This window comes from Grampus griseus (genome assembly GCF_964374135.1).
Source record: "Grampus griseus genome assembly, chromosome: 4".
Lineage (NCBI taxonomy): Eukaryota > Metazoa > Chordata > Mammalia > Artiodactyla > Delphinidae > Grampus > Grampus griseus.
The window spans coordinates 79,797,884-79,811,618 of NC_138997.1; the positions used below are offsets into that span (position 1 = coordinate 79,797,884).

Genomic DNA, 13,735 nt, shown 5'->3' on the forward strand with positions numbered 1-13,735 from the left:
ACCTTGCCCAATTGAGACAATTTTAGGGCTGCTGCATATCTAGAGCGGTCTCCATCTTATTTCTCATTCAACCCCCTGATAGTTAAGCGTGAGTCTTGTATGGCTTTGAAGAAGAAAGAAAGAAAAAAAAAAAAAGTCAAGTTCTGACTCAACTCGGTAAAGATTCCACACTCACCCCCTCCCTCCTGCCTCCCCCAGGTTTCCGCCGGGCTTGGATGCCTTTGACATTATGACCGCAGAGGATTCCACCGCAGCCATGAGCAGCGAGTCGGCCGCTGGGTCCTCCGCCAAGGTGCCCGAGGGCGTGGCGGGCGCGCCCAACGAGGCGGCGCTTCTGGCGCTGATGGAGCGCACGGGCTACAGCATGGTGCAGGAGAACGGGCAGCGCAAGTACGGCGGCCCGCCGCCCGGCTGGGAAGGTCCGCACCCGCAGCGCGGCTGCGAGGTCTTCGTGGGCAAGATCCCGCGCGACGTGTACGAGGACGAGCTGGTGCCCGTGTTCGAGGCAGTGGGCCGCATCTACGAGCTGCGCCTCATGATGGACTTCGACGGCAAGAACCGCGGCTACGCCTTCGTCATGTACTGCCACAAGCACGAGGCCAAACGCGCCGTGCGTGAGCTCAACAACTACGAGATCCGCCCCGGCCGCCTGCTCGGCGTGTGCTGCAGCGTGGACAACTGCCGCCTCTTCATCGGTGGCATCCCCAAGATGAAGAAGCGCGAGGAGATCCTGGAGGAGATCGCCAAGGTCACGGAGGGCGTGCTCGACGTGATCGTCTACGCCAGCGCGGCCGACAAAATGAAGAACCGCGGCTTCGCCTTCGTCGAGTACGAGAGCCACCGCGCCGCCGCCATGGCGCGCCGCAAGCTCATGCCCGGCCGCATCCAGCTTTGGGGCCACCAGATCGCCGTGGACTGGGCCGAGCCTGAGATCGACGTGGACGAGGACGTAATGGAGACCGTGAAGATCCTCTACGTGCGGAACCTCATGATCGAGACCACCGAGGACACCATCAAAAAGAGCTTCGGCCAGTTCAACCCGGGCTGCGTGGAGCGCGTCAAGAAGATCCGCGACTACGCCTTCGTGCACTTTGCCAGCCGCGAGGACGCCGTGCACGCCATGAACAACCTCAACGGCACCGAGCTGGAGGGCTCGTGCCTCGAGGTGACGCTGGCCAAGCCCGTGGACAAGGAGCAGTACTCCCGCTACCAGAAGGCGGCCAAGGGCGGCGGTGCAGCCGAGGCGGCAGTGGTGCAGCAGCCCAGCTACGTGTACTCCTGCGACCCCTACACGCTGGCCTACTATGGCTACCCTTACAACGCGCTCATTGGGCCCAACAGGGACTACTTCGTGAAAGGTTAGTGGGGACTCCTTGCCTGGGTAGGCCCAGGGATCCGCGTCTGCCGGGCGGGCGGCGTCGGGGGTGTGGTGGCTGTCATTTACCGAGCTGGTGGACGGCGACCCCCTTACCCACCCTCGTTTGGGTGTGGCTTCTGGGTTCTGTTCTTTGCTGGCGCTTAAGGCATGCACTTCTACAGCACTGAGAGAAATGCAGATCGTTAGTATGTGTGGGATGAGTGGTAGAATCATGGGCGCATGCACGCTTTTCCTGCGCTCAGCCTTTCCAGGGCCTACCTACTGTGGGGCTAGTCCGCAAGGCTCTGGGTTCTTAGGTTAAAAACTACGTGTGAAATGAAATCTTTAGAATGTTGGGGATTAGGGGGCACAGTGTTGTCGTTGGGTTTTTTGTTGGGGTTGTTTTGTTGTTTGTAGTCACTGGCTAGCCTGTAATGAAACCAGGCATTACACTGGGAAGCAGAACGCTTAGCCTCTGGGTCCTGTTCTCTGATTAACTGCTTCTGTGACTTAAGTCAGCCCCTCTAACCTCCCGAGGCTTGTTTTCTCACGCATAAAATGAGAAAGGTGACTAGCAGTTCCCCTTCCACAACTAACTTTGTTACAGTCTGTGAACATTTTTATTTATTGGAGTTGCAGTTGCAGTCCTAGGAACTCACCCTTCAAGTTCATCTCTTGCATTAAGCAGACATTTTAGGGTGCACCTAGGCTGGAACAGAAGGTGTGAAGCATCTTCCGGCTCATTGAAGGGCAGAGGTGTAGCCACCTGCAGCTTAGAGCCAGCGCAAACACCTAAGTGCCAGGAACCTTGAGCTAAGGTCCGCCTCCTGTACTGTTGCTATTGGTAGCTCATCATGTTTTGTGTTGTTATTATAAGCAGGCAGCATAAGAGGCCGGGGTCGAGGTGCAGCTGGCAACAGAGCCCCAGGGCCCAGGGGTTCCTACCTTGGGGGATATTCTGCTGGCCGTGGTATATATAGCCGATATCATGAAGGAAAAGGAAAACAACAAGAAAAAGGATATGAACTTGTACCGAATTTGGAAATCTCTGCCGTCAATCCAGTTGCCATTAAACCTGGCACAGGTCAGTATAAACTGGCGTGAGAATGGATCTTTTCAGTCTGAACCCCAGCCCTCCCTTTGAAGTGACTTCCTTGGGTACTTTTATCTGCATATGGGTTCCTCTTCTCAAAGGCAACCGAAGATTAGGCAAGGAATGTGGCCTCCTGGGCCTTCTTATCTAGAACTTAGGGAGATAGTCTAGTGTCTAGTTTTGACCACGTTCCAGTCAAACTTTCCGTTAGTGGGTTTTTCAAATGGGCATCACCAGTTGTTAGGCTTTTTTTCAATTAGGCAGATTCTCAACTAGGCAGATTGGGATGGGGTGTGCAGAGATAGAAGAACACGAGTCTCTTCTGTGTCTTCTACCAGCTAACAACTTTCTTCTCCTTACTCAAGCCTATTTCTACCACATGCATCGGAAGCCAGAAGGCGCATTTCTGTGCTAGTTCTGAGAGTTGCTGGGAAGGGTAGAAAATTCCCCTTCAGGAGCAAATAACACTGCTGTCTCTCGTCATGGTCTTAACAAACCAGAATGCCTGGGAGCAGCAGTGAAAGTTTTTGCGGCTGATTTCCAGCTCTCATTTCCGCCTTTTGCTGGATCCGTAGATTGGGGGTAGGGGCACTCAAGTAATTCAAGCCAGGGACCTTGAACTTTGCTTCCACCCTCCAAAAACCAGGCCCCACAAACCAGTTTTCCAACATTGTTAGTGCTCGTTGGCCTAATGTGAAACAGGTCTTTCTGATCCTAACCTGCAAGGAGCTTTATTTAACTCCACAGTGTGAACATAGCACAGACTCCCTATTTACACACACCACACAAGCCCACACATGGGAGATTCTTCCCTGATCCTCCTCCAGACCTTTTCCCGGTCTCATGGAGGGTAGATCGAAGAACTCTTTGAGAACATCCTCACTTGGAAGCTCAGCCTCTCTGACTTTCTGTTGGCTGAGGTCTGCACTCCTTCTCCTGGCTGAAACAGACTCAAGGGAGCTGTGCGAGTGGAGCGTAGGTTGGCATTGGCCACATAGAGCTTACAAAGCATTTTCCCAGTAGAGCTTCCTTTTGAAGTAATCCGGTGATTTTTTTTTTTTTTTTTTTTTTTTAATGCCTGTGAAAAAATACTGCAATTTCTGCAGGTAAGTGACTCCTTAGACTGGATTTCCTTATAAATGCCATTGGTGCTTTAAGCAGTGTAAAACAGATCCTGTTTCTCCCTATAATTCCATAAAGCAGAGCCTGGATACAAGACTTGTCACTTCTACTTGTTGGGAAAGGGACTCCTGTTGGCATTAGCTTAAGACTTAACTAGAGAAAAGAACTCTTAAACAACCGTTAAGCATATAGTTGTGTTCTGGGGCATGTAGTAGCTGACAGCCAGAATAATCCAGAGTTGCTTAGTACAACTCAAATATAGCTCAAACTTATAACCCTTTCTGGGCCCTATCCCCGTGACCTCTATTTCTGATTAATCCAGAAAATTAGAACTATGTATTTTAGGAGGAACACCAGGGCAGTAGTGAAGTATCTGGGCACAAGATCACATGGATGGAAAGGCAGGTAAAAGATTTGGTTAAGATTTTAGGTATATTTTGGGCTTCCCTGGTGGCGCAGTGGTTGAGAGTCCACCTGCCGATGCAGGGGACACGGGTTCGTGCCCCGGTCCAGGAAGATCCCACATGCCGCAGAGCGGCTGCGCCCGTGAGCCATGGCCACTGAGCCTGCGCGTCCGGAGCCTGTGCTCCGCAACGGGAGAGGCCACAGCAGTGAGAGGCCCGCATACCGCAAAAAAAAAAAAAAAAAAAAAAAGATTTTAGGTATATTTTATTGAATGGCTGTATCATTGTTTAGCCCACAGTCATTTCTCTTTACCTTATATCGTCAGCTTTTATTAGAAGAAATTACTTACAGTTGGAGAAAAAACATAAGTGAAAGGTTACTTTGTGTATGCATTTCAATATTCTTGCTCTTCCTTGCAACACACACATACCACACACTCACGCAAACTCCCCCACATCAGGGCTAGTATTTTTTTTTCTTTTTACCTCTCCTTATCATACATTGACATTCAATAACTGCTGTCTGTTTGAATCTCTGGTTGAAATGAGCCCTTTGGACTTGACTCACAGAAACATGTCTTTGAATTGGCAGGTACCACCAAAAAAAGCAGTCACTCTACTGCTTTGCTATTATGACTGGCCATTAGAAAATTAGGGAATTTTCCGTCTTTTATTATGTATTTTTCCTTGAGTCAGTAATATTGAAATCTGAAATGTGGGGTGGGGAGGATGTACACAGACCTCTGAGTTCTCAAAATGAAACCCTCAACAGCACCAGCTTTTTAAAACGTGGTGAAAGTGAAAAGGGCAGCGGGTCTGGTGACGAATTAGATGAGTGATAAGGAACCAGCAGTCTCCTTCTCACATTCTTGGGCCTCAAGCCTCTGCTCTCACTTCTTATTCTGAGACTGTTTTCTCAGAATTAGAAGGCCCTTTCTTGCTCTGTAGAACCTCAAGAGTAAGAGTCAAAATGTGATTTTCTGTTAGAAGCAGTAGGAAATGTGGGTGCAGAAACCTAACTCTAAGCTTTCCTTCCCTGATGATCTGTGGGGAGACCCCATTGGTACCCATGTGTTTCCTTTGGAAAGTCAAGTCAAGGGGAGGAGGGGTACCTGCCACCTCCTCTCTCTTCCTCTTGGGTAGCACCTGTACTGAGGGAGCATTAGTTAGCAGGGAGAGCCCTTGGCTGCTAAACTTGGTTTTTAAAAATATTGAGAAAGTGATGGACCTCCTTCAGTGACTGGATGACTGACCTGTGTTTCCTTCTTACTTCTCTTGCAGTGGCCATCCCTGCCATCGGGGCCCAGTATTCCATGTTTCAGGCAGCTCCGGCTCCTAAAATGATTGAAGATGGTAAAATCCACACAATGGAGCACATGATCAGCCCCATCGCTGTGCAGCCAGACCCAGCCAGCGCCGCCGCGGCCGCGGCCGCCGCCGTCATCCCTACCGTGTCCACGCCACCACCTTTCCAGGTAGGGTTCTTACTGCGGTCGTTGCGTTTGTGTGAGGCCTCATGTGTCGTGGATTCATTTAATACTCCACAGGAGAATTTACTGTGTGCCTAGCTCTCTGTTAGAACTATGGGACTGGATGACAGACAAATTTTGTAAGATAAATCATGGCAGGACAGAAAAATTTTTAGTAATAATTGTACTACCCCAATATCATCACTGTATTAAAGATGGGAAGTAATATGCAGAAATGGCATGTGTAATTTTTCACAGTGTCATAATATTATACATACTATTTTTTTTTATGATACTGGATAATTTTTAACTCATGTTCTTATTGTTAAGGAGCTGACACACAAAATCCCAGGAGATAGTTCACGTTTTCCCATTCCAGATTATAGTTCAGTGAAGAGTTATTTAAAGTTCTGCTGCTCCCTCCCTCCCTCCCTCTCTCTGTATCAGTAGATACATATGTATACGTGTATACATATATATACGTGTGGCTGTAGAGAGAGAAATGTCTAGAGAAATATCTATAGAGATAAAGATACATGAAACTTTACAAAATCTGCCTTTACTCCTCTCTTACAACCATATCCAACTATTCCCATATCTCCTCCCAATCCAGTCTTACTATTCCATCCTCCTTCCCCACCTCTGCTTACTCAGAAACCTCTCTGTGGTTTCTTCTCTAGAATCTTTCCCATCCACATCTCACCTTGGAAATCATGTCTCCCATACTTCTCATTACCTACAGTATTACTTGGCATTTGACTGCCAGTGTGTTCCATCTCCCCAATTAAAACGAAGTTCTTCCAGAACAAGAGTTACGTCTTACATTGCTTTGTATCTGCAGTGTGTAGCACACAGGGATACCTACGTGATATCTTATTCATCCAGACAGAAAAATAATCTCGTTGAAGCTCTCCTTTGTGAGGCAGTGAATCTCAACTACCTTATCAATCAACAAGCATATTAAAAACTCAGGCCGGGGATGTCTTTTATCTAATTGAGTAAGAATTATCCAGGGGACATGTTTATATTGATAGAACAGAGATTCTTAGATTCAAAGCCCAGGAGATTCCAGTTCAGCAGAACTGGGCTGGGGTTCTAGAATCCATATTTTGTCCCAGCTCCTCAGTGATGCCGAAACAGAGCCAGACTGTGAACCCTCACAGTAGCCTGCTGTTTGCTTGCTGTTGCCCACTCTGAGCCCCAGTCTTTTTTTTTTTTTTTTTTTTTTTTTTTTGTGGTACGCGGGCCTCTCACTGTTGTGGCCTCTCCCGTTGCGGAGCACAGGCTCTGGACGCGCAGGCTCAGCGGCCATGGCTCACGGGCCTAGCCGCTCCGCAGCATGTGGGATCTTCCCGGACCAGGGCACGAACCCGCGTCCCCTGCATCGGCAGGCGGACTCTCAACCACTGCGCCACCAGGGAAGCCCTGAGCCCCAGTCTTGACTGCACTCTTCAGAAAGGGTCAGGCCATGTGAAGTTTATTTATCTATCAATATATCGTCAAGTATTCTTTAACTGCAAAAAGCCAAAAAAAGGCATAGGTTGGAAATGACTCAGAAAGTAGTTATTCCTGTGGCCTGACTATAAATATATACAGTAACCTACAGGCATTACTTTGTGGAATTCTGCTAATAATTTCTAATTCCTCTTTGCTAAGAAACTCGTGAACTTTGGTCTTTGCTGCATGGTCACAGCTCTGGTGGACCCCAAGTTCCAGGCTTCATGATCACATTGTGGAATGCAGACTGTTTCTATCTCATGTCAGTCTGCACTGGATGCTGCCGTGGGGTCTTTACACGAAGTTGTGGTTTGGGAATCTGTTCAGTGTGCTGTCATTAGCAGTTGATTCCTGTGGAGATTGTTTCCTTCTCCAGTGTATTCTGCAGAATGCCAGGAGCTACTTCCTTTGTAACGTGGGAATGGCTTCTTTGAGTGTGTGTGGCCCTGCCACTCTCCCTCAGGTCTAAGTACTCTGTGTCCTGCCTCGAGTTCGTTGACCCGGGTTCTCTGACATGTTCAGTCCTCTGCCGCCTCTGTGTTCTCTGCCGCCTCTGTGTTCTCTGCCAAATTGCAGCAGAGGGAGGAGCTTTTTTTTTTTTTAATATTTATTCATTTATTTATTTGGTTGCACTGGATCTTAGTTGCGGCTGGCGGGCTCCTTAGTTGCGGCATGCAAACTCTTAGTTGCAGCATGCATGTGGGATCTAGTTCCCCGACCAGGGATCAAACCCAGGCCCCCTGCCCTGGGAGCACAGAATCCTAACCACTGTGCCACCAGGGAAGTTCCCAAGGAGCATTTTAAGCTCCACGGATCGGTAAATAGAAAACTTTTTGGAGTAGAGCAACACTGGAAATCAGTTCCCAGCATGGCTTCCAGAACCTTCTTGGGGAACACCTTCGATCTTCCTCCTCTGTTTTGCAGGTGCTCAGGGATGTTCCTGTTTAGCCATTTTATATCCAAAGTTTCATATAGCCTTTGCAAGCAATTAAAAAAAAACTTGCAGGTATAGACGATCATTTTTTCACATTGATTTCTCAAAGTGTTCTCAGTCTTCACAACAAGTCGGTGGTATAGGTAGAGCAAAGATAACCATTCGTTTTTTGAGAGGAGCAAAATTTGAGGCCTTTTTCTCTCCCCCTCCCCAACTCCCTATGCTCAGCCCAACCCCATTGCGCTCACCTGAGCCCAGGTGTTGGGCTGCACTGTAGCACATGGAAAGGTTTTTCTCAGATGTCACCTTCCCTGTGATTCCTTCCCTTTGTGCATTTGTCATTAAAGAGATGTCCACACATTTGGAAAAGATGGCTTGCTGTCTTGCCGTAAACCACAGTCTTCCCAGTTCCGAAGATTGTCTGCCTGGTCGTAAAGCGTTTCTAATAAGATATTCATTGTGACTGCATTGTAGGAGGCAGGATAATGCAAGGCTAAACGCACAGGCTCCAGAGTCACACATCCCCTTGCTTAAAAGCTATGTCACCGGGACTTCCCTGGTGATGAAGTGGTTAGGATTGCTGTGGAGCAACTAAGCCCGGGCACCACAACTACTAAGCCTGTGCGCTAGAGCCCACGAGCCACAACTGCTGAGCCCGTGAGCCACAACTACCGAAACCTGCGTGCCTAGAGCCCGTGCTCTGCAGCAAGAGAAGCCACCGCAATGAGAAGCCTGCGCACCGCAATGAAGAGTAGCCCCCACTCACCATAACTAGAGGAAGCCCGCACGCAGCAACAAAGACCTAACGCAGCCAAAAATAAACAAAAAATAAATTTATAAATAAAAAGAAATAGGTAAAAAAATATTTTTCAAAGAAAAATAACATCATACAAGTAAGGCACTTAGAATAGTGCCTAGCAGACTATAATCTCTCTGTTATTGTTATCATTTAGTATAATTATTATTTTGGTTACAGTTGAAAGAAATGACTCTTAGGTTATGAAGTTCCTTTGCACATAATTTTGTGACTCTGATTTGCAGGTATTGTAGAGGAATGATAAGTAATTCCTTTATAAAAATCCAGGAAGAAGTAATTTTTTAAAACCTGATTCTCCATTTCACATATCCTGAATTGTTTATTTTAAAGATACATTAAGACAAGGAGACCACAGCAGCACGTACTAGAGGGCATTCTATGAAACATAAGGTGCACCAGATGTTTTGTTAAATGTGTGTTTTATTTTACCAAACATCTGTCTACTTTTCCATAAAGCAGCTCAGAGAACGAGCTCCGTAGCAAACACTTCGGGAAATACGGAACCAGTCTTCCCTGCATACTCCCATTTGTTCTGAAAACATGGTATGTTACACTTACAAATGGAGGGAAGGAAGCAGCAGGGACTTTCAGAGCCAGCATGGCATCTGCAGTGAGGCAGCTTCAGTTAGCTTGTCTTTCCCCACTTCCTCCTCATGTGGAAGTCCCACCTTATTCTTCAGAACCCAGCTCAAATGTCTCCACTTCTGAGATGCTTTCTCTGGCTCCTCAAGTTAGTTGGCTCCTTCTCGAAGCTTCTGCAGCAATTGGTTTATATAGTGGTGTCATATCTTAGGTGGGAGATGGTTGAAGAGATCACATTTGCTGAAAATTGTGTCTGGTCACAATCTTTTTAGGTCACAGCTTAAGAAGCTGACCCTTTGGAGATCTGTGTACTTTGTTCCGTAAAGTTGTCATCGACTATGCTTCTTTCTCTCCGTTCTTGAAACATCATGTTTCTTCAGTTAAGTATGAGTTGAGGCAGCTGGCATGTATTTCAGGAAAAATTTTTCTTCTTAGTTACAGTGAGATCAACTGAGTAAAGGGTAGACCTCAACTCCCATCTCTAGCTCACTCTGGGGCATAGGCTGATTGTGTGGAATGGTGGGCAGAAGATTCCAGAGCATTGGAACTTTCCCAGAGCATTCCAATTCCATCAGTGTCACCAGCTGAATTCGAATGAGCCTTGAGGATGCAACTTCACCTTACTTTAATGGCTCCTGCCTCACTCCCTTACAGTTACTGTTTGTCTACCCCTCTGCCTTTCTGCCCTGAGAATGGCAACTTTTGTTTTGTTTTGTTTTTAAATAAATTATTTATTTTTGGCTGCGTTGGGTCTTCGTTGCTGCGCGCGGGCTTTCTCTAGTTGCGGCGAGCGGGGGGCTACTCTTCATTGCGGTGCGTGGGCTTCTCATTGCAGTGGCTTCTCTTGTGGAGCATGGGCTCTAGGCGCCTGGGCTTCAGTAGTTGCGGCACGTGGGCTCAGCAGTTGTGGCTCGCCATCTCTAGAGTGCAGGCTCAGTAGTTGTGGCACACGGGCTTAGTTGCTCTGCGGCATGTGGGATCTTCCCAGACCAGGGCTCGAACCCGAGTCCCCTGCATTGGCAGGCGGATTCTTAACCACTGCACCACCAGGGAAGCCCAAGAATGGCAACTTTTGTTTCTCTGTCTGTTTCTCCTCCAGACTCCTGGGAGTTGAATGAATCAATGAATGAATGAATGGATAAGTAGCTACACATGTTCAGTAAGGATTCTTTCTCTCCCTCCTCCTCAGGGCCGCCCAATAACTCCAGTGTACACGGTGGCTCCGAACGTTCAGAGAATTCCCGCTGCCGGGATCTACGGGGCCAGTTATGTGCCATTTGCTGCTCCGACCACAGCTACGATCGCCACGCTGCAGAAGAACGCGGCAGCCGCCGTCTACAGCGGGTACGCAGGCTACATACCTCAGGCCTTCCCCGCCGCTGCTATCCAGGTGCCCATCCACGACGTCTACCAGACCTACTGAGATCCACCCACCACGACCACTGAAGGAACACTTTACTATTTATGAAGAAAGAACGTGTTGGGTTAGCACACACGAAACCCGAACGTGAAGAATGTTATCAGATACCATACTGGAATATTTTATATACATGAAGTTTTCACTAGTTTTTTTAAGACTGTTTTCAATTTAGCAGACCTGTGTTTGTACATTTCTAAGAGGCTTGCAATGGTTTGTGCCTTAAACACCATCTCTTAAAAATTTGTATGCTGTAGTACATTTGTATAGAGGTTTTCGTTTTTGTATTTTTAAGGATATATTTTCAGTATGAAGGTTATTTTCTTAACTTCTGCACTCCAGAGATTTCTATTTTGTAGTACCTTCAATAGTAAATATATCAACTATATATTAAAAAGCACACTTGAGCAGCTAGGGAACTATTTTGAAAAATATATTCAATATTTAAAGATACAAACAATAGTGCTTTAAAAATACTACATAAAACGTTATTTTAAAAGTTATACTGGAAAGTGCAATTTTAAAATGAGTGAAACCTCTATTTCTGCTGGAATTAAAAGTTGACGGGTGTTACTATGTGTTATCCATGACGGTTCTGTTTTTTAAACACTCGACCTCTCCTTAAGCCAACATTGAAAGACTTGTCACACTTCTGAGTCCAAACACTGGAAAGCTCTCTCACCTGCCACCATCACCCTGGGTCCCTGTTCCTTCTCCAAGTGCCTTTGCTCTTAGATAGGTTCTCTCCCCACCCACTAGCCACCCTGTCCCCCTGTTCCTAGACCCACCTTCGTGTTCGGCAAGTCTAGGACAAATGCATTACTCTGACAGAGAAAACATTGATGACTTTTATACTTCTTTTTGTTGGGGTTTTTTGTTATGGGTTTTTGGTTTTTTGGGGGCGTTTGGTTTGGTTGGGAGGTATTTTCAATAGCAGAGTATGTGTAAGCACAAGATTTTAATAGTTTGCATAAGACATCTTTGCATAGCTATTTAATTGTCCAATATACAACTTTCATTCCTTTCCTACTGCTTTTATGTTATTATATTTGTTTTGAAGTATAAGTTTGTAGAGACAGAGAATGTTATTGTAGACAAGACCCTGAAAGACTCTTGTCGGCAGATATGCTTCTAGTTGCCTTACCATGTTTCATGCGAAATGTCTGTGGTTGTCACGGTGTTGGAAATACTGTTTCTTGAACAGGGCCTCCCTCCGTTGCCATGCAGGTGGCAGGTGAACTGAATTGGGGCATGCACAGCCAGGAGGAGGAGGAGAGACCTGCAGGAGTAACAGATAGTTTGTAAATATCTCCTAATCCTTGTTTTTAGCTGTTTTATGTTGCAGAAGTTCATGGTACCTAGTTGAATGCAAAGTGAAACCATTTTATTTCAATGTTATTGAACAGTTTTGTTTTCGTAGGAAGTAAATGTATCGTTGCAGTGTTTTGTGCCTGGTTAAAGGCCTTTGTTTAGCAGAGTGAATGTAAAATACAGTAAACTGTTAAGATTGTCATCTACTTTAGGAAATACACCAACTTGGAATTTTTCTTTTTAAAGGTTCTATCAAGGAAGTGAGGTGTGCAATAGATGGCACGGCCACAGTTGTGTTTTTATGTCATATTGGAGATTCCATCAAACCTTCTACTCACTGAATTTTGCTGATGGCTGCATTCTTATTGTGGATTAATAATAGGATAGTGCCCTTAGCAAACGTATTAGTTTTGTTTTACATTTTAAATTAAGAGATTCCCAAATGCCCTCTTCTCCCTCATCTTAGGGTGGGTTGAATTTTTTATATATAAGCAATATTTATTTAACTATTCTATAAAATTATTGAGTGCCTGCGAAGGCCTTTAAACATTCCTAACCTTCCTTTCCATCGTTCTTAAATGACATAAAGTAATTGTGCAATGTTCCTGATTCTCTACCCAGCAAACTGCATCCAAACTCAAATCTGTTGTTATGAGTAATCCAACAAAATGCAGTCTGGATTAGATCCCCATCCTTTGACTTTATATGAAAGAAGTACTCTCCTACTCTCCTTCCAGTGAAGGATTCATTATCACAGAGGTTCACTGGATGAGACTGACCCAGGGGTCTTACTGTATTTTACATGTGCCTGTAAATTATTTGCAAAAAAGAAAAAGGAAAAAAATGGTGTCTTAACATGGCAACTACCAAACTACCTTAAAAATAAACGTTGCTGACATAGCCCGTTAAGTATCAGTGAGCCTCCTACCTACCTATGGTCTGTCTGTTCCTGTTGTTTGAAAAACATTTCACATATGTACACTACTGAGGTAAGTTTGTAACTTGAAATGTGAACTTTTTTTAGGGTTAAGAACAAACTATATAAATGTTTAAAAAAAACCAAACTTTCGAGTTCTCTGTTTTCAAACATGCTAGCAGTTTAGTTGTTATCTTTAGTTGCATTGTATTTGAAAAGCTTTTAAGTTTATTTAGATCTTGCTTCATTTACAATACATTCTTAGGATGTATGTGGTAAATAAAGCTTTCTTTAAAGCAAGTTCAAGACCTTATTTTAAATTGTGTTTTTCTTTATACACATTTTTTTTCCTAACAAAATTAGAATAACCCTTACAGCATAGAAGGAACTGACTAATTCATTATTTTCAGCTGGAGAAAATCATACCTTTGATTTGGAATTACTAATGAAGATGAGGCACATAGTAAAAATTGTAAATTATCAGTGTCTTCAAACTTGTGCCCAGGTGGTAGGAAGTTGAGCAGTCATTACTACTCAGCATCTGGATTAGAATGGGATGTGGCAAAGCCTGTCACTGTTCTGGGCACTGGTTTGTTTATGATCCCAAGAGCTTTACACTCAGAAATCTACATGGAGGCAGTTGATGTGACCTTGAGTTGTTTGGTGGTCTCATGAAAGTGCTGGGGTAACCTAATGTTGGTCACCGCATTGGAAACCAAAGCCCTCTGTTTCACCTTTTTCACAGCACCCAGCAAGATTAGCAGGGTACTGCCTTTTTCTCTAGAGATCATCACTAACTTCAGGTAGGATCCATCG

The 13,735-nt window shown here is 45.5% G+C and overlaps 1 protein-coding gene across 2 annotated transcripts; it reads left to right on the top strand.

Moving 5' to 3' along the window:
* Window positions 1-217: 217 nt before the first annotated feature.
* On the top strand, window positions 218-13,210 carry RBM47 (RNA binding motif protein 47; the record flags this gene model as incomplete). 2 transcript variants are annotated; one of them, XM_082653828.1, is made up of 4 exons in its annotated part: window positions 218-1,358; window positions 2,235-2,441; window positions 5,258-5,451; window positions 10,465-13,210. In XM_082653828.1, the coding sequence occupies 4 exons, from the start codon at window positions 230-232 to the stop codon at window positions 10,696-10,698; spliced, it is 1,764 nt and encodes a 587-aa protein (XP_082509954.1). In that variant the 3' UTR covers window positions 10,699-13,210. The 2 variants fall into 2 exon arrangements, with proteins under 2 accessions (XP_082509954.1, XP_082509953.1); XM_082653827.1 differs by lacking the exon at window positions 2,235-2,441 and having other exon boundaries at window positions 230-1,358.
* Between the last annotated feature and the right edge of the window lie 525 nt (window positions 13,211-13,735).